General features: G+C 46.7%; 1 protein-coding gene across 1 annotated transcript in view; it reads left to right on the top strand.

Annotated features, from left to right (window-relative positions):
- Itih5 (inter-alpha-trypsin inhibitor heavy chain 5) overlaps positions 1-17,881 on the top strand; it is a 99,128-nt gene extending 81,247 nt beyond the window's left edge. Inside the window, exons 9-14 of the mRNA XM_052157247.1 lie at positions 3,310-3,619; positions 5,934-6,493; positions 7,843-7,896; positions 10,923-11,039; positions 14,141-14,518; positions 16,878-17,881. Of these exons, the coding sequence (XP_052013207.1) occupies positions 3,310-3,619; positions 5,934-6,493; positions 7,843-7,896; positions 10,923-11,039; positions 14,141-14,518; positions 16,878-17,209 (1,751 nt within the window). The 3' untranslated portion in view covers positions 17,210-17,881. The remainder of the gene's footprint in view (positions 1-3,309; positions 3,620-5,933; positions 6,494-7,842; positions 7,897-10,922; positions 11,040-14,140; positions 14,519-16,877) is intronic.
- Positions 17,882-18,301: the final 420 nt, after the last annotated feature.

Genomic DNA, 18,301 nt, shown 5'->3' with positions numbered 1-18,301 from the left:
TCCCTTTACTCTTCCCCTTTCCCCTCCCCCTTGCCCTCTCCCCTCCCCCTTGCCCTCTCCCCCTCCCCTTCCCCTCTCTCCTCCCCCTTCCCCTTCTCCCCTCCCCCTTCCCCTCTCCCCTCCCCCCTTCTCCTCTCCCCTCTTCCTTTCCCCTCTCCCCTCCCCTCTTCCCCTTTCTCCTCTCCCCTTCCCTTTCCCCTCTCCCTTTCATTTATCCTCCTCCCCTCCCCTTTCCCCTCCTCCACTCTCTATCTGTCCCTCTCCTCCTCCCCCTCCCATCCCTCTCTCCCTCTCCCTTTTCTCTCCTTCCCCTTCCCTCCCCTCCCTCTCTCCATCTCCTCCCCTCCCCCTCTCCCTCTCCTCCCCTCCCCCTCTCGGTTCCCTCTCTTCCCCCCCCTCATGTTTATGTGTACCCATGTACATGTGCCCATGTAGGCCAGAGGAGGGCACTAGTCCCCGGAACTGTGAGCTGCCTAATATGGGTGCTGGACACTGAACTGGGTCCTCTTCAAGAGCCGTAAGAGCTCTTAACCATGAAACGATCTCTCGTTCTTTTATTTCCTTGACCCTTCATTGCCTGGCCCTCCCTGGAGAACATCAGAGGGCTCTCGTTCTCTATGAAATGTTCTTTCAAGGTTGGAGCTTGCTTTTCTGGACTCGAATCTAGCTCCACTCTTCATTAGCCATTTGCCTCCTTGTGCCTCATCCGTAAAATGAGAGGGTGGCCGGGAGCCGGGCTGTCAGAGTGAGAGTTAAACTACTCTAAGCTTGTTGAAGGGCCAGAGCAGATACGGGCTCTGTGCTCCTTAAGATCAAATGTGCTGCCGGGCGGTGGTGGCGCACGCCTGTAATCCCAGCACTCTGGGAAGCAGAGGCAGGTGGATTTCTGAGTTTGAGGCCAGCCTGGTCTACAGAGTGAGTTCCAGGACAGCCAGGGCTACACAGAGAAACCCTGTCTCGAAAAAAGCCAAAAAAAAAAAAAAAAGAAGAAGAAGAAAAAAAGCAATTACTGCACATCTACCGTGTGTGTGTGTGTGTGTGTGTGTGTGTGTGTGTGTACAAAAAAAAAAGATCAAATGTGCTGCTTATTTTTATACGATGTAGTTCTCTTTCTGGTAGTGGGGCAACCTGTGATCTCTCTGTGGAATGCTTGGACAGCTGCGTAGGACTCTGCTTGTGGAGGGGACTCAGCGCTGGCAAGCGTACAGGAGACACCCTGCCTGCCTCAGGAGGACACATGGCCCTCGTTCTGAGCCCCGATGTGCCTCGGGTGTGTGCGCAAGCGCGAAAGCCAAAGCTGCATTCATGCCCTGACTCTCCTCAGCTTCAGAGTGGAGGAGGAGACTTGGCAGCATTGGTGCTGACGAAAGACAATACAGAGGCTCGCTACGTGTTCATGCCCACACACTCAGAGCTAGATGGAATTACGCACAATAAAAAAGAAGGCAAATGAATGACTCAAAGAAATGCTAGGTTCAGGGCTGGAGAGATGGCTCAGCGGTTAAGAGCATTGACTGGTCTTCCAGAGGTCCTGAGTTCAAATCCTAGCAACCACATGGTGGCTCACAACCATCTGTGATGGAATCCAATGCCCTCTTCTGGTGTGTCTGAAGACAGCTATAGGGTACTCATACATAAAATAAGTAAATCTTAAAATAAGAGAGCTATGCTAGGTTCTGTTTCCACTTCATCGTTTGTACCCGTCTGAACTCTGAACTGCAGTGACATGTACAGATGGGTCTCTTACAATCACAGGTTATCTGCTTTCCTTCTTTTGTTTAATGCTTGTCTTTTTTGAGACAGTCTCGCTGTATAGCCCAGAGTGACCTCAAACTCTCAGCGGTCCTCCTGCCTCTGCTTCCTGAATGCTGGGAATATACGTATGTCCAGCTTCTAGTCTGTTTGTTTTGAGGACAAAAAGCAATGAGGGAAATAATTTGGTTCTTTTAAACATGATACATTTTCCCATTCCAGAACAACTCCTACATTTTACTAAAAAATGGTATTTAGAATGTAAAAACATTTTGACATATATTTTTAATCTCAGGCCAATTAAAAAAAAAAACAATTAGTTAAAATGAGGGGGTTCGGCGTGCATATTTTATCTCAAGCCTCTAGAAGGAGTCCAGAGAAACAGATGTCCAACACTACTGTGAGAGCATCATCCTCCTGATGCTGGGTGGGGCTGACAAGCTGAATGGAATTTTTAGTCATCCAGAAACACTACCACAGCAAGCTCCTCCCCTCAGCCAATCACCTGCCAGTTTCTCCACCCACCAGGAGAACAGTTGTTAACATATGGTCAAGTCTCTGTCTGGCCACTTTAATAGAGATGCTAATGATAAACACCTTTGCAGGGGAATGTGGCAAGGATGGTGCATGTGCATGTATGGATGTATGGTTGTGTGTGTGTGTGTGTGTGTGTGCACTCGCATGCATATGGAAACCAGAAGTCAACATGAGATGTCCTCCTCTTTCATTATCTAACTTATTTTCGGAGGATCTTCCACTGACTCTGAACCGGGAGTGCACTGAACTGGATGGCTGCTGCTACTGTGTTCTGGTGTCTGCCTGTCTCTGAGGTTCTACTGCTGGAGTTACAGGAGCGCGCAGCCATGTCCAGCTTTCGTGTGCATTCTGGGGAATCCAAATCCTGGTCCTTATGATTGTCTAGGCAGCATGCTGTCCAGTGCCTCATCTCCCCACACTCGGGAGCTCTGCATTCTAACGCTTTCTCCGTGGGTTTTCACAAGCAGATGTGATCCTGAAGGGATGAAGACAAGGAAGTAGAAATAATAACGGTGATTCATTAGTTCTTTAGTCATCTGGATCTCATGGGGAAAATGTAAAGGCACCTGAGGGGGGTCTCCATTTCCCCCTACATCCTCCTTTCCTGCTCTTTTCTCCTTCTGTGAGTCTTCCTTCATATTTCTATACCCAACAGCTTCCTGTTCTTTTCAATGATATCTTCACAAAACATTAGGGAGACCATTGATACTAAGGCAAAGGGAACTTACAGGCTGAATCATCACTGAGCACATTCAGAAGATTTTTATTTTCAAGTTGTGTGTGTGTGTGTGTGTGTGTGTGTGTGTGTGTGTGTGTCCCCAGTCACAGGAGAAGATTTTTACAGTACAGTAATTCCAAATCACTTACTTATAGTTGGCAAACACTTGTCAGATTTCTAGATAAATCAGGAAATCACCACCACTATATCTAAGTCCTACCCATGCACTCTGAGCTGCATGCAGCCTTGACTGTGCATTCAGAGGTAGAAGCCATGCCTTGTCCTGTGTTGATGCCCTACAGGCACAGATATCAATGGGGCCCTTCAGACTGCCATCAAACTGCTCAACAACTACGTGGCCCAGAATGACATTGAAGATCGCAGCGTGTCCCTCATCGTCTTCCTCACCGATGGGAAACCCACCTTCGGGGAGACCAACACCCTCAAGATTCTCAGCAATGCCAAGGAAGCCACTGGAGGACAGATCTGCATCTTCACCGTTGGCATCGGCAATGACGTGGACTTCAAACTGCTAGAGAAACTTTCGCTGGAGAACTGCGGTCTCACGCGGCGAGTCCTCGAGGAGGAGAAGGCGGGAACACAGCTCATCGGGTCTGTTGTCTGTCTTCTCATAACCAGGGGCTGAGGGCAGATGTAGGAAGAACCCAGAGCTAAGAGTGCTTTTCTCTCGGCCTTATTCTCTCGTCTTCTGGAGATGCAGACAGGTCATTGCATTGAGGAATGTTACAGTGGGGTTTAATCTTATATTTAAGATTACTTCTAATTATTTCTTTTGCAACACTGGTAATTGAACTCAGGGTTTTGTGTGTACTAAACAAATGATTCACATGCCAGTGAGCTAGCCCCTCTGTAATTTTAGTTTGAGATGTGGATTTTGCTAAATTCCTCAGATGGCCTTGAATTTGTTATGCTGCTGCCTCCGACCCTACAGTATTTGGTAATCCTTGTGTGTACCACCATGCCTGGCTCATAATTCAAAAAACAAACCAAAAAAAAACCAGTCAGATCTGAGTTTAATATGTTACTTTAGGTAGGCTTTGAAGGCTGTCTCTGTCTGTTTCCTTTTCTGTAAAACGAGGATTATAACTGATGACGGTTCAATGGACAAACTTGTAAAGATTTGACACAATGAGTATTGCATATTACTGTTCAGGTAGGGTTACAGTCAACATCATGATATTTTGAATAACTGGCGACATGATCATATTGCAACTTGAAGTGAAATGACCAATTAAGACTGATGAACACTTAAAACATTGTTTGATGTCATGGAAGAATCTAGTACTTATGTCTTCTGAGAATCGGCTTGTGTCACATACCATGCTGTGGATCATGGCATATGATTTTGCTGTTTGTTGAAGGAAACACTGTCCCCAGGTTCAGTACAATGTACCTCAATCTGCATTGTGCAAGCATGGGATCTATTTCACAGGAAAAGTCTGCTTGATCTAGAGTTCACTTGCCACAATCAAAGAAATTTATGAATGATAAACCCAATTCTAAAATACGCAAACAAAACAGTTGAGCACTATGGGACTGGCTGACATCTTTCTCCGAGGATTGTGGGCACCTAGATCTGCTTCCTACCTTATAAAAAATTATCCAAAACCAGATTCAAAGAGAGAAAACCTGCTGCTCTATGTAACAGAACCAGGGCCTAATCGGGAGGTGACAAGGAAAAGCAATGGTATTGAAATCCATTATCTAAACTGCCATTGTGCCAGAAATGCTCTCCATACCTTGCATTTCTGGAGAACGTAAAACAAGCCACTCATTTTCTATATTCATCGTCTCCCATGATCCTCACAAATATCTGGAAGATGTAGATGAGTGTAGAAGCTGAGATGCCCCACAGTCACATCTCGCTGTAATGGCTCACTAAGTGGTTTATTTAAGTCTCCTCAATGGTTGATACAGGCTAGTCTCTGCTCCTGCATCCATTCAGGGACCAAGTGGGGGCTCTTCTATGCCCCACTTCCTTAGGCATTATTCTTATCTGCAGTGTTGAAATTGAGTCACTGTCATTTCTGATCTCGAGACCCAACAAGAAGAATAGAAACAGAAGTGAGCATGGGCTGTTTTACGCCAAGCACACGTCTTGGAAGACGTACATACGGCTCCTAGTTATATTGCACAGGTGAAATGCTATGATCTCGCGGCATAGCCATCCATAACGGAGGCTGGGAATTTTCTTTTGTAGGCAGATGGACACATGCCCAGTTAGGAAACTATCGTTTGAAAGGAGCGAAAAGACACAAGGAGACAGCCATTGACTCTGAAAGAGATACTGTTAAGAAAGTGGAGACAGACCCCCGTGGTCCTCACTTTCTAGGTCCTTGGAAGGAACATGTTAATAGCACCACTGCTTATCCAGAAGCAGCCATGTAATGGGCCCACAGGAGATGCTAATGGAAGCAAACACTAGATCACACAAAAGCACTATCTGAAGTCCAGATGGGCTTTCCCAAGTTTGACATGCTGCCCAGAGTACCTGCATAACATACAGTTAAGTTTAAAAAAAAAAAACCAAATTATAAATAGGACTTTGAGAAACTTAAGTATGTCCAATGAAAATTTATCAGGTGTTTTGAGGAATTTGAGGGGCTCTATCACATAAAGACTATTTCAAGAAAGTAAGTGTTGGTTAGGCAGTGGGAAATTTTGATCGATGCTAAGGAGGCTGCCATCTTCCTTCCTCTGCAGACCTGGAAGCTCTGTGAGTGTTCAGTCATTAGGGGGACGCTGGTTACTGCTGTGCCATCTGCTGTTGAAATGCCTAACAGTGCTGTGCTGGGTGCGATCAGGTGCACAGTCAGACCCCGACCCTCTGAGAGTCTGATTTTTCCTTGGGACTGACCACCTGCAGCACAGCCAGGCCTTGATTCTCTCTGCTCTACCTCCGCAGGTTCTACGATGAGATCCGGACCCCGCTTCTTTCTGACATCCGTATAGACTACCCTCCTGATGTAGTAGAGCATGCCACCAGAACCCTGTTCCCCAACTACTTCAATGGCTCTGAGATCGTGATTGCAGGGAAGATGGTAGACAAGAAGTCTGATCAACTGCATGTGGAGGTCACTGCCAGCAACAGTAAGAAATTTGTCATCCTGAAAAAGGACATCCCCGTGGAGTCCCGGAAGATGGGCAATGATGTCTCTGTCACGCCTGGCTTGGCCAGTGACGGTGAGAAGGACCTCAACCACATCGAGCGCCTCTGGAGCTACCTCACGGTGAAGGAGCTGCTGAGCTCCTGGGTGCAGAGCAGCAGTGAGCGAGAGAAAGAACAGCTGAGGCAGAAGGCCCAGGATTTAGCCTTGAAGTACCGCTTCCTCACCCCCTTCACCTCCATGAAGCTGAGGAGGCCAGCGCTCCATGCAAACCAGCTGGAGGACGCTCATGGCATGTCTGCAGCCACAGGACCTGCGACAGTGGTGCAGAACCTGCGAGAGGCCAGCGTGCAGCCAGGTAGCACAGCCTCGGGGGTGGCCTGCGCGTAAGAGCTGAGTCCTTGGAAGGCCAAGGGAGCCTCAGCGGAGGTCTGGGTTATTGTTTTTTATCATATTATAAGCATTGTAAAGAATGACACTACATGAAAGGCACAGTCGCCAGATGCTACCTCAAACAGCTATACTTGTTCTCAACTATAGCTCCCAAGAGCGTGGAAAAGAATGGCGAGAGGCTGTGAAATGTTGCCCACTGATGTCAGCTCATCAGGCTGAGGCAGAAAGACAGTGAGTTTGAGCTCATCCTGGACTGTGTAGTAAGAAATAAATAGGACATGCACATTTTCTAAAAAACCAACATGTGCACTCTTGAAAATTCATGATTTACACACCCCTCATTTTGATGAGAGCTGACAGAATTCTTAGTGACAGGAAAAAATTTAAACTAAAGCCAAGGGCCACATCATCAGTACCACCACCATGTGGAAAGTGGCCTGGTTTTTAATGGGTAACATCTTTATTGTTCTTGTCAAATTTCTGTCTCCTAGAAAAGAGTCTGAAGTTAACCAGGCCCTGCTAGAATCACACAAATACTGGCTAATTTATTTCTCACATTAAACTCTGACAAGCACTTATAGCAGCAGAGGGAACATGAGGTTCGGATCCACAGACCCTACGAGCAGCCAGGACAGACTTAGGGACCTCCCTGAGAGTACAGTCGCTTGCCTGTGAGTGGGGAATAATACAAGTTTCATGAAGGACCATTGCCAACGGCAAATAGGAAGCCAGTGTCCTTTGGCATAGAATGGCTGTTCTATTAATACTAGATGCCTCTCCTATGGGGCGTGTAGCCCTGGAAATGTATTGAGGATTTCAGGGCTTCCAGACAAGCTGTTTCCCACCTCAGACAGACGAAGCATCTGCTGGCAAAGTGAGTGAGACTTCATCCTGGTCTACTTATATAAAATGCCATTACATCGAATTTTTTTATTGTGTGTGTTCCTGTGGGGAGGGATAAAGGTGGCGAGGGCACAGTGCAGACTACAAGTCAGAGGACAATATGAGGGGGTTGTCTGTCCCCTCCACCCTGCAAGGCTCAGGTATTGCACTCAGGTCCTCAGGCTTGGTGGCGAGGTCAGTGACTTTAGCTGCTGAGTCATCTCGCTGGCCCTGAATCATTTTTGGTTTTGCTTTATTATTGGATACAGGGCTGCACTCCATAGCCCGGGCTTGCCTGGAGTTTGTGATCTTTTGCTTTTTAATTATGAATATATCTGAAAGCTGCTGTGTATTTCTCGACTCCACTGACTGCTCTCTGTGCCTCTCCACGCATCTTCAAACATCTTTCGACTTTTTCTGTGTTCTTTTCAGGACCCGCTCTCAAGAAACCCTATGAGCCAAGAATTCAGATCTCTAAAACATCAGGTAGGTAACCGTGTAAGAGTGAGAAAAATTCTGTGGATTCTCCGAAGCCAGTGAGAACGGGAGCTCACAGAACACATCCTCCTTCCCTGTGCTGTTCAGCTATGTGAGGACATGAACAAGAACCACACAAGCCGTCCTATAAACACCAAGGGGATGACAAGCCCTGCAGGAGTGCCAGGAGAGGGGGTGGGGAGCTGAGCGCAGGCTCACTCCGATCATCACCGCGTTTAAGCGATGCTGGGCTTTATAGAGCTGAAGTATGCTTCTGGTATCTGCTACCCCAAAGTTAAAAACAGTGTCACAAAAGTGAAGATGTCTGGTTATACAGACAGGATTTTTGTTGTTGTTTTGGTTTAGATTTTTGTTCCCTGTCTTGTTTTTTGTTTGCCTTTGGATCCTTGGCTTTGAAGGAAGGCACAGATTGAAGAAGTAGTAAAATTCCCTTTTGGCAGTGTCTCCTAAGAATGTAATATACTAAGGATCCTGGTGGAAGAACGTGTGGTTGTTATCTCCCAACGCTTGCATCTTCCCTCGTGAGTTTCTGTTCTCTCCTTTCTGCTGATGAGCCAGACGTGCGTGTTTAGACGTGTGTGTTTAGACGTGCGTGTTTAGACGTGCGTGTTTACAAGGCCAGGGACATGTCAGTGACTGGCTGTGGGGTAGAGCACAGAGCGTCCCACAGAGGGAATGCGCATGTGAGTTGCGGAATGCAAGCAAACCTTTCTCTTGGACCTCGCCTCTGGGGATCACTGCTGGGCTCCTCCATATAACCTTGGAACAAGTGAATGACGTCCCCTGTATGAGGGTTTGGGGGGCCAGGTGTTGTGTTTTCAATGTACCATTTCTCAGGTACCTTACACATTTTATTTGCGGCAGAATCCCCCACCCCCACCCCCACCCCCGGTTTGAAACTTCACCAAGTAGGTGAGCGTAGCTGCCGTCAAGCTTATAGAGATCCACTTGACTCCACATCACTGAGATTCAGAGGTGCAGGCTGCCACACCTGGCTTTTCCATGATTGAATGCAGGTCCCTCTACTTGGGAGGCGCCTGCCTTTACTGACTGAGCCATCTCTCCAGTCCTCACCTTGTATTTCTCTATGTTACCATTTGCACAGGGTTTGAGGCCCTTCACTGTGAGTGCTGCTGGGTTCACTCAATGTCTTTTCTGATAGTACTGGAGTCACGGGGAAGACATGGACTTCTCTGCAGTTCGAAAAGACTGAACTCCTCCAGGCTCACAGTTCCAACACACACACACACACACACACACACACACAATCCCCATTCACATATTCACACAGAGCAGAGAGGTGTTCCCAGTCATGTTCTCTGTATAACTCAGGGAGAAGTGGCATCTGCCATGTAGTAAGAGAGGACTATGGGTATCAGCGCTCCGAGAGTCTGCTGAGGAAGAGAAAACACTGTTTGTCTATAGCAGACAAGGAAACGTGAAGAGGAAACGAAGAATAGGACTGAGGCTTATAGTCTCATCTGTGTGACCCAAAAGGGACACTCCACCATCGTCACTGACGACGATGCTCAGCCTTCTAGTGACTTTTATGCTTGACCTGTCACTGACTGAATGTGGGCTGATCATTAGTGCCGAGGGCTGCAGGCAGTTCACACGGTAAATGCTTATGAGGCTGTGTGGTGAGAGTGTCCAGCCTTTGATGTTGTGACAGGATGACCTTGCAATCTACAACATTTACATTCTAGACTGACAAGTAGGTAGCAAAAAGGAAAAGAAAATTCCATACTGAGGTCGAGGAGGCGGTTTAGTGAGAGTGCTTGTTGTGCAAGCACGAGGATCTGAGTTTGAATCCCAGCGGCGAGATCCCTCCCACATATGTTTGCCTGTAAGTCAGTGCTGTGAGATTGCCGGCTGGCAGTCTGACAGCTTAGCTGGAGATTCCGTGAATGAGGCAGAGAGCGATAGAGAGGGATACCTCACGCCTTCCTTTGGCATGAGCACAGGCACAGATGCTTGTGCCACATGTGAAAATGCACACTCCCACACATACACATACATATGCTCACTCCTAAAGCTTCCGTAATGATTTGAGTAAGTTTAAATTTTGTGTTGAGCTGATTCATAGCTATTATCCTCAGGATGAGGGCTGGACACGTTAAACTAAGTTGGAGAAAGAGTAATCTCCATGTAATTCTTACCATAGATAAGAAAAGCTCCTCATTCTTTATTATTATTATTATTATTATTATTATTTTATTTAAGAGTTATTTATATGGGTTCACTGTAGCTGTCTTCAGACACACCAGAAGAGGGCATCAGACCCATTACAGATAGATGGTTGTGAGTCATCATGTGGTTGCTGGGAATTGAACTCAGGACCTCTGGAAGAGTAGTCTGTGCTCTTAACTGCTGAGCCATCTCTCTAGCCCCCTTTTATTTATTTTTTAAGGATTTATTTATTCTTCTTTTATGAGCTTGAGGGTTTTGCTTGCATGTACGTCTGTGTTACACTTACATGCGGTGCCCCAAGAGACCAGAGGAGGGTGTCTGATTCCCTGCAACAGGAGTTGTGAATGGTTGTGAGCCTACAGTTTCCATGTAGGTACTAGAAACTGAAGTTGGGTCCTCCAGGAAGGGGGGGAGCCAGTGCTCTTAGCCACTGAGCCACCTCTCAAGCTCTGGGTCTTTGTCCCTTGATGAGTGTCCACATGGGAAATCAAACTTAATAGTCATTGAAAATTAATTGAAAATCTCCCTTCTCTTTTTGTATCTTCTTACTTCTCAAAGCCTAGTTGTCTGGAGCGTGATGGACACACCATCACATCTGAATCGAGAGATCGGAAATTGGTGTGCCCTCACTGTGTGTGCCCTCACTGTACACTGACTGGGTAACTTGGTTGTAACTCTTCTGTACATTTTCCATACTTAGAATTGAGGACACTGTTTTTGAAGCATTATGATTATCAGTAAACTGATGATCCATCTGATAACATAAAGCAGTCTTTAGTCAATAAGCATTTTTTTTTCTTTTCTTTTTCCTTTGCTCCTGGTAGTGGATGGTGATCCTCATTTTGTAGTGGATTTCCCCTTAAGCAAACTCACTGTCTGCTTTAACATCGATGGGGAGCCTGGGGACATCCTACGGCTGGTCTCTGATCACCTGGACTCTGGTAAGTTCTACCTTCCCTTGTGGTCCTTAGGCAGAGAGTGGATGTTTCATACTCTATGCTGAAGATGAATGGCCAGTTATATACAGAAGGGAGCCATTTTATGAATGGCCAGTTATAGAAGAGAGACATCCTTGGTGCTAAGCAGGTACTGATGATTGGTAAAGGAACTGCACAAAGTTTCAAGCCCTTAATCTATGCTCCTATGGCCTTGGATGGACACCATAGCAGCTGTAGTATCCATCCTGTGGAATGAAAATAGTAATACTGGGCTTGTCTCACAAGTTGCTGTGTAATAGATTCAAATGAATCATGGGTAGAAACACTCTTGAGTGCTGTAGAGATATATCACATCTTATTGTCATATCTTCCCAGTCAGAAGCTGTGGTGGTAGGGAGGTCAAAGTCCTTGGAGACCACCCAACCCCCTACCCACCCTGGGTATAAAGAGGGACTGAGTGAAATGAATTAGCATAGAAAATGTTTTTTTTTTTTAAGTGCAGCACAGGTAACATTGTTTGGGGACAACCACGTAGCCCAGCACTGTGAGGACCAGCTTTAGCATGCACCTTCTAGTATTGCTAGTGCTAAGCAGTAAGTATCTTGGCAAGAAAGGTTATAGATAACTCCATGGGTGGCATTTGTGATTTAACTACCTAAAGTTTAGTCTCTGATTTCCTTTCTGAGATTTTTTTCTTGCTGTGCTAAAATTAAAACGCCTTGATCAAAAGCAACCTGGGTGACAAAGGGCTTGTTTTATCCCATAACTCCAGGTTACCGTCCATGGGGAGTAAAAGAGGCAGGAACTTGAAGAAGCTAGTCACATCATATTCACAGTCCAGAACAGAAAGAAATTTCTCTACTCCTATACTGTTTCAGACACACACACACACACACACACACACACACACACACACACCATTGCCTAGGAAATGGTGCTGCCCACAGAAGGCTAGGACTTCCCATATCAGCTTTATTAAGACAACACCCAGCAGTCATGTCCCCAGGTCAACCCAAAGTAGACAATCCGTCCTTGAGACTCTTTTCTCAGGTGATTCTAAGTTGTGTCAAGTTGACACAGGCCTTTCTAACCTCAGAGTTAAATCTCTAATAAATAAAGACATTTCAAATGTGAGAAGCATCTGGCAGTATCCAGTGGCCTATCCATATCCCTTCCTGGAGGCACTCCTTCTTAAGAGTCGGATAAGATTTGAATGTGTAACATCCTCCATGGTTCATGTTTTGAATGCTTTGTTTTCAGATGATGACAGTGGGAAGCTATGGAACTCTTAGCATACAAGGGCTTACTTGAAGGAAGTGAGTCACTGTGACTGGCTCCTTGGGGCACATATATTTTACCCGGCTCTGTGCTGCAATGCTATCTGCTTCCTGGTCCCCCATTAAGGCTCTCTGTTGCACACTCCCACTACCACAGAGAGAGCTGCCTCCACCCTGCCTTCTTTACCTAATAAACTGAAATCCCTCTGAAGCTGTGAACCAAAAAAAATAAACCTTTCTGTTCTTATTTCTGTCAGGCTCCTCTGTGGTTTCTCTGTTGACGAGTCTAAAACATGAAATGAGCTTGCAGATGTTAGAACTTTGAGGCCCAAGAACAGGATGTCTTTTCAGGCTGGAGTTTTTCCTCTCTTCACACCTTTGCTTCATCAAAGAGACTTTTCTCCTCGGACAACTAAGAAGTTTCCAAGATTTATTGAAGGGTTTCCTAAACCAAAGATAACAAGGATTATGTAGCAGCCTTTTATTAGTGAAAGTTATCTCTTTTCCTGAAGGCAAAATATACAGCATGCATCACCAAATTCATCCCCAGATAATTCCCATACTTATTGTTGAGTGGCGTACCACTGAACTCTGGGGTCCAGCTCCCAGGGCACATGGACGTCTGGAATGTCACAGCTGTGCTTATAATGAAGCAAAGAGAGACGGACTTGCAGTGAATGGCACTCGATGGCTTTCACATACGCCTCCTTCTGTTATATGCCCCCAAATTCCCTTAGGTTTCATACTCCTAGTTCTATAAGACAAGGAACTTCAGATTAACATTTTAACTGATTTAGCCAAGGATAAACACATATTAGGTAGAAGTAATTGACCTTCTGAATTAAAAGCCATTTGAAATTTGGATCAGTGGCATCAAAGTATCTCTAAATTATGATTATTGCCGGCTTGTAAACACAATATCTATCAAGCCTAAGTGGCCCATAGGCATGGTCCACACAACAGTCTTGGTGGTAGATAAAATGATAATAAAGGTGGAAGGAAATTCACTAGATGCTATCTGTGGCTTTCTGTAAAAGTTACAAAATGTGTGACATCAAAAACTTAAGGGAGAGAATTTTATTTTGGCTCCTGGTTTCAGAGTTCCTAATCCTTGACACCACCAACTCTGGGCAAAGTATCATGGTGGTGGAGTATGGGATGATAGGTGATAGGTTATTTTTCTGACACTGGTGAAATGGGCCAATTTAGGCCAGATTGGACTATACTAAAGGCATGTTTCTTGGGAAACTGCTGTCAGGTGGGCAAGTTCACTAGCCCCAAGAAACATGGTCATGGAAGTCACCATGGGGAAAGGACGGGGAGGGGAGAGAGAAAGAGAAAGAGAGAAAAGGTGCACAGAGAGAAGAAGAGAGGAAGAGAGAACAACCAAGATGACTGGGTTATATAGGGAGGCACCCTAGGAGAAGAATAGACCAGACTCTGGGCTAGAAAGTTCAGAGTTGAGGACAGGCAGGACCGAGGGATGCTGGGAGAGCCTGGAGGCCAGGTGTGCTTTGGTATGTAAAATATGCACCTCAGTCCCTTGTCCCCAGATCTGAAACCAAACATTAAGAAGCGGAGTATCAGAGAAACAGTATGGCTGCCACAAGATATCCCAAAGGTTCATCTTCCAAATGACCTGCTCCATCCAGCTGGTCCCTACCTCCTAATTTCCAAAACTTCTTATAATAGAACCACCACCTGAGAGATTAGCCTTTTTCTCATGTGCCTTTTGGAGAGACAGTTCATGTCCAAACCATGACAGATGCCTTCAGCCAGAAAATAGGCATGGCTTTTCTAACCACTCTTCTCTCCTTAACCTCTGAGGTGTCACCGTGAATGGAGAGCTTATTGGGGCCCCCGCACCTCCGAATGGACACAAGAAACAGCGCACATACTTCCGCACCATCACCATCCTCATTAACCGGCCAGAGAGATCTTACCTTGAGATCACACCGAGCCGGGTCATCCTGGATGGCGGAGACAGGCTGGTGCTCCCCTGCAACCAGAGTGTAGTGGTAGGGAGCCGAGGACTGGAGGTATCGGTGTCTGCCAATGCCAACGTCACCGTCACCATCCAGGGCAACATTGCCTTTGTCATCCTCATTCACCTCTACAAAAAGCCAGCACCCTTCCAGAGAAACCACCTGGGCTTCTACATCGCCAACAGCAAAGGCCTGTCCAACAACTGCCACGGACTGTTAGGTAGGTGGCTGCGTGCTCGATCTGCGATCAGAGGGTACTGGGTTTCCTCAAAGGATATTCATATGGCTATTATCATGAGATTGACAGAAATTTGCAGTGAGGGTGTGGCTGTTCTATGTTAAGTTTTCCCTCAGCATCCTCCAGAGCCATAGTTTCAGGACCTCTCACAACTAGTAGAATCTAAGGATGCTCAAAGTTCTTTGAAATAAAACATGCAGAATTTACCTAAAACCTATTCAGTCTCCCCTGTTTTAAATAACTTCTGGATAACTACTTACCACAGCCAAAGCAAGGTCAGCGCTATGTGATCAGTTGCTGTACTGCACTGTTCATGGAATGATGAATGGCAAGAAGGAAGTCTATGTGCTTCCCCCCCTCCATGCATTTTCAATCCACAGTTAGGATGGATGCCAGATCTTCACATGCAGAAAGCCCAACTTCATATGTGAGGCTGTCTTTGTTAGGGTTTTACTGCTGGGAACAGACACCATGACCAAGGCAAGTCTTATAAGGACAACATTTAATTGGGGCTGGCTTACAGGTTCAGAGGTTCAGCCCATTATCATCAAGGTAGGAACACAGCAGTGTCCAGGCAGCTGTAATGATGCAGCAGATGCTGAGAGTGCTACATCTTCATCTGAAGGCTATTAGGAGACTAGCTTGCAGGCAGCTAGGATGAGGGTCTTATAGCCCACACCCATAGTGACACACCTACTCTAACAAGGCCACACCTCCTAATAGTGCCACTCCCTGGGCTGAGCATATACAAACCATCAAGAGGGTTTTTTTGTTTGTTTGTTTGTTTGTTTGTTTGTTTGTTTTGGTTTGTTGTTTGGTTGGTTTGGTTTCTCTGTATAGTCCTGGAACTCACTCTGTAGACCAGGCTGGCCTCGAACTCAGAAATCCATCTGCCTCTGCCTCCCAGAATGCTGGGATTACAGGCGTGTGCCACCACCGCCCGGCACGAGGGGTTTTTTATGGGCCTCTGGACCCTAGCTGGACCCTCCCTGGGGACATTTATTCATACATTGCCCAGTCTATGATGGAGTCCATGCACCAGACTACATGAGGAAAGAGATGAGACTCTCATCATCATGGTCTGCCTCTTTTGGAAACTGCCCAGTTGCTAATGCTGAGACAGCCAATAGAGTTAGCATAATAACCTGCTAGGTTGGGAAGGCAACGCAGTAGCAGGTAAGTAGGACATAGAGCCACGCCTCCCCTCTGGTCCCCTTGGTAAGAGCTCCTTCCTCATCCCACACACTCAGTATTAAGTAAGGCTAGGGCAGAGGAAGCAGTCAGCTTGGCTCAGCACTGACACTCAGCCTCGGATATCATTAGTGATTAGATTGCTCGTGTGTGTGTGTGTGTGTGTGTGTGTGTGTGTGTGTTCATGTATGTATGGGGTATGCATGCATGTGGGAGTGGGAGAATAAACCTGAGTATCGTCCTTAAATGCGTGCACTTGTTTTTGAGGCATCTCCCCAGTTCTGCAAACTGTATTCTTGTTGCTGGAGTAAATCTCAGGCCCTAGTTCTCACTAGACTTCTGAGAATTCAAATGGGTGAGGAGCAGTCATCCCAAGGGCTGGTTTCTTGCCATTCTGCAAGAAGAAACTGATCCAGGGCAGCCCAGCACTGAGCACGAGAGCTGAATGCCTTTCCTAGGAAGTCATCTGAATTGTTGTGAGAAGCAGGCAGGCCCTGCTGGCTGGCTGTCTCCAACGTGCAATCTCATGCGGGCCCTTCGCCCAAAAATAAAGACTGAGTCACTTTCGGAGCTCCGTTTAGAAGGCAGGATTTCCTGGCTCTTAAGCTTGCTGTGTTTCCTTGGGTCTGGATGCCAAGCAAAAGCTCCAGCCCACAGATGCAGATCCCCATGTCCCCTTGGCCTGCGCAATGCCCTCGCTTGACCTAGGTAACCAGAGGCTGAGTATCAGGGCTGAGCTGAACTGGCTGCTTCCGCTGCCCTAGCCCTACACAGCAGGAGAGTGTGGGATGAGGAAGGAGCTCTTACCAAGGGAAGCAGAGGCGAGACGTGGCTCTATGTCCTACTTACCTATTACTGTGTTGCCTTCCCAACCTAGCAGGATATTGTGCTAAAACTCCATTTGCTGTCTCAGCATTAGCAACTGGGCAGTTTCCAGAAGAGACAGACCATGACAAGAAGAATCCCACCTCTCATCTCCTCACGTAATCCAGTGCATGGACTCCTACAGACAGGGCAATGTCTCCATGCCTCCAGGGAGGGTCCAGCGAGGACTAGGGGTCCATGACAAACCTTCCTGCCCCTGACACCACCAACATAAGAGTGAAGCTGTTGTCTGCGTTCAGCTTATATCGGTTTTCTCCCCTCACAGGTCAGTTCCTGAACCAGGATGCCAAACTCGTGGGCGCTCCCGAGGAATACGGCAAGAATCTTAGTCATCAGTCGTTTCCACAGGCAGAAGGGATGCCTGAGGCTATCCTGAAGGTGAAAGGGCGCCGAGTTCCAGTGGTCTGGAAACAAAGGAAGATTTACAATGGGCAAACGCAGGTAGACTGCTGGTTTGACAGAAATAATGCTGTCAAGCTGATTGACGGCGTCTATAAGGACTACTTGGCATCTCATCCGTTTGACACAGAGAACGCTCTGGGCCTGAGCATGTCCAGGAAGACTGAAACGGACAGCCCTCTTGAGACGAGTGTCTAAAAGGGAAGTGACATTGGGTCTACTCTGGATGCCACTCTTCTTGTTACGTGTGGCTACCTTGCTATGAGCTGTACTGCGTAGCCTGCCCCCTGGTGGAGTGGAGGTCCAATATCTCCTAGGGCAATGAGTCCAGGCAGGAAGCTGAAATGCTAATAGCACATTCCACTTCCCTTCCTGCCTTCCTCATCTATACTAGATAAAAATGGAAGCACCAAGAGGAGTGATTAAGTAAAGTCATGTAGCACCTGGCTTATCCATCGTATTCGTAACATAACACTTTATGAGGAAGCCGGGTTGCTACGGCATTTGTTTTCTCTGTAACGGTGGCCGAATTTGGCCACTCTGCTTTTTGCCCTATATTAATGCTTAGGAAGATTTCTCTTTTCAGTTGCCTTCTCCAGATGGTGCTCCCAACTTCTCCTTCCGGGGTCATTTACATTGAGGCCAGGCCACCAATTATGCACACAAATAGTTTGTACATTGGGTCTCTAAGCAACTAGGTCTTTTCTTAGCAGAAGATATTTTTTTTTCCTGCTGTGGAATCTTGCCCAGTCAATATCCCAGATACTGATCTTGTCCTGATTGGCTTTGCAAGGTCACTTGGCCTTGCTGCTGGGTGCTTTCCAATTTATTCCAATAAACCAAGTGATTTTAATAAATAGGAAAACTCCCCACGGATGTCTTTTCCTGGCTTGCCTTGGTGCCGGACAGCTAGCTAGTTGAAAAAAAAATAAACCTTCTACTCAGAGCAGTTTAGCTTTTGCTGTAATTCCAATGCTTTTTGTTTTTGTCTTTGGATGCCCAGGAAATAATAAATCAGACGAGAACCGCGCATGACAGACAGATGCAGCCTAGAGTGAGCGGTTCAGACGACGGGTGGGAAGAATCAGCTTCTACATCCTCAGAGGGAAATGGGCACACGCCTGCACACAGGACTGCTGCACGGGGGCTAGCAGCAGTTATCTGCAGGGGACAGGGCCCATCAATAGTCCATCCAGGATGGGGGAGGAGTCATGAGGCCACACCCCTGCCTTAAAAGCTATGGGCAGTTAGCAGTTGCTGGAGAAGGGGCTGGTCACATCCCTCAGTGGC

Source organism: Apodemus sylvaticus, chromosome 14, assembly GCF_947179515.1.
Source record: "Apodemus sylvaticus chromosome 14, mApoSyl1.1, whole genome shotgun sequence".
NCBI lineage: Eukaryota > Metazoa > Chordata > Mammalia > Rodentia > Muridae > Apodemus > Apodemus sylvaticus.
Note: the sequence above shows the minus strand (reverse complement) of the source record. Positions and strands in the feature narration are given on the sequence as shown.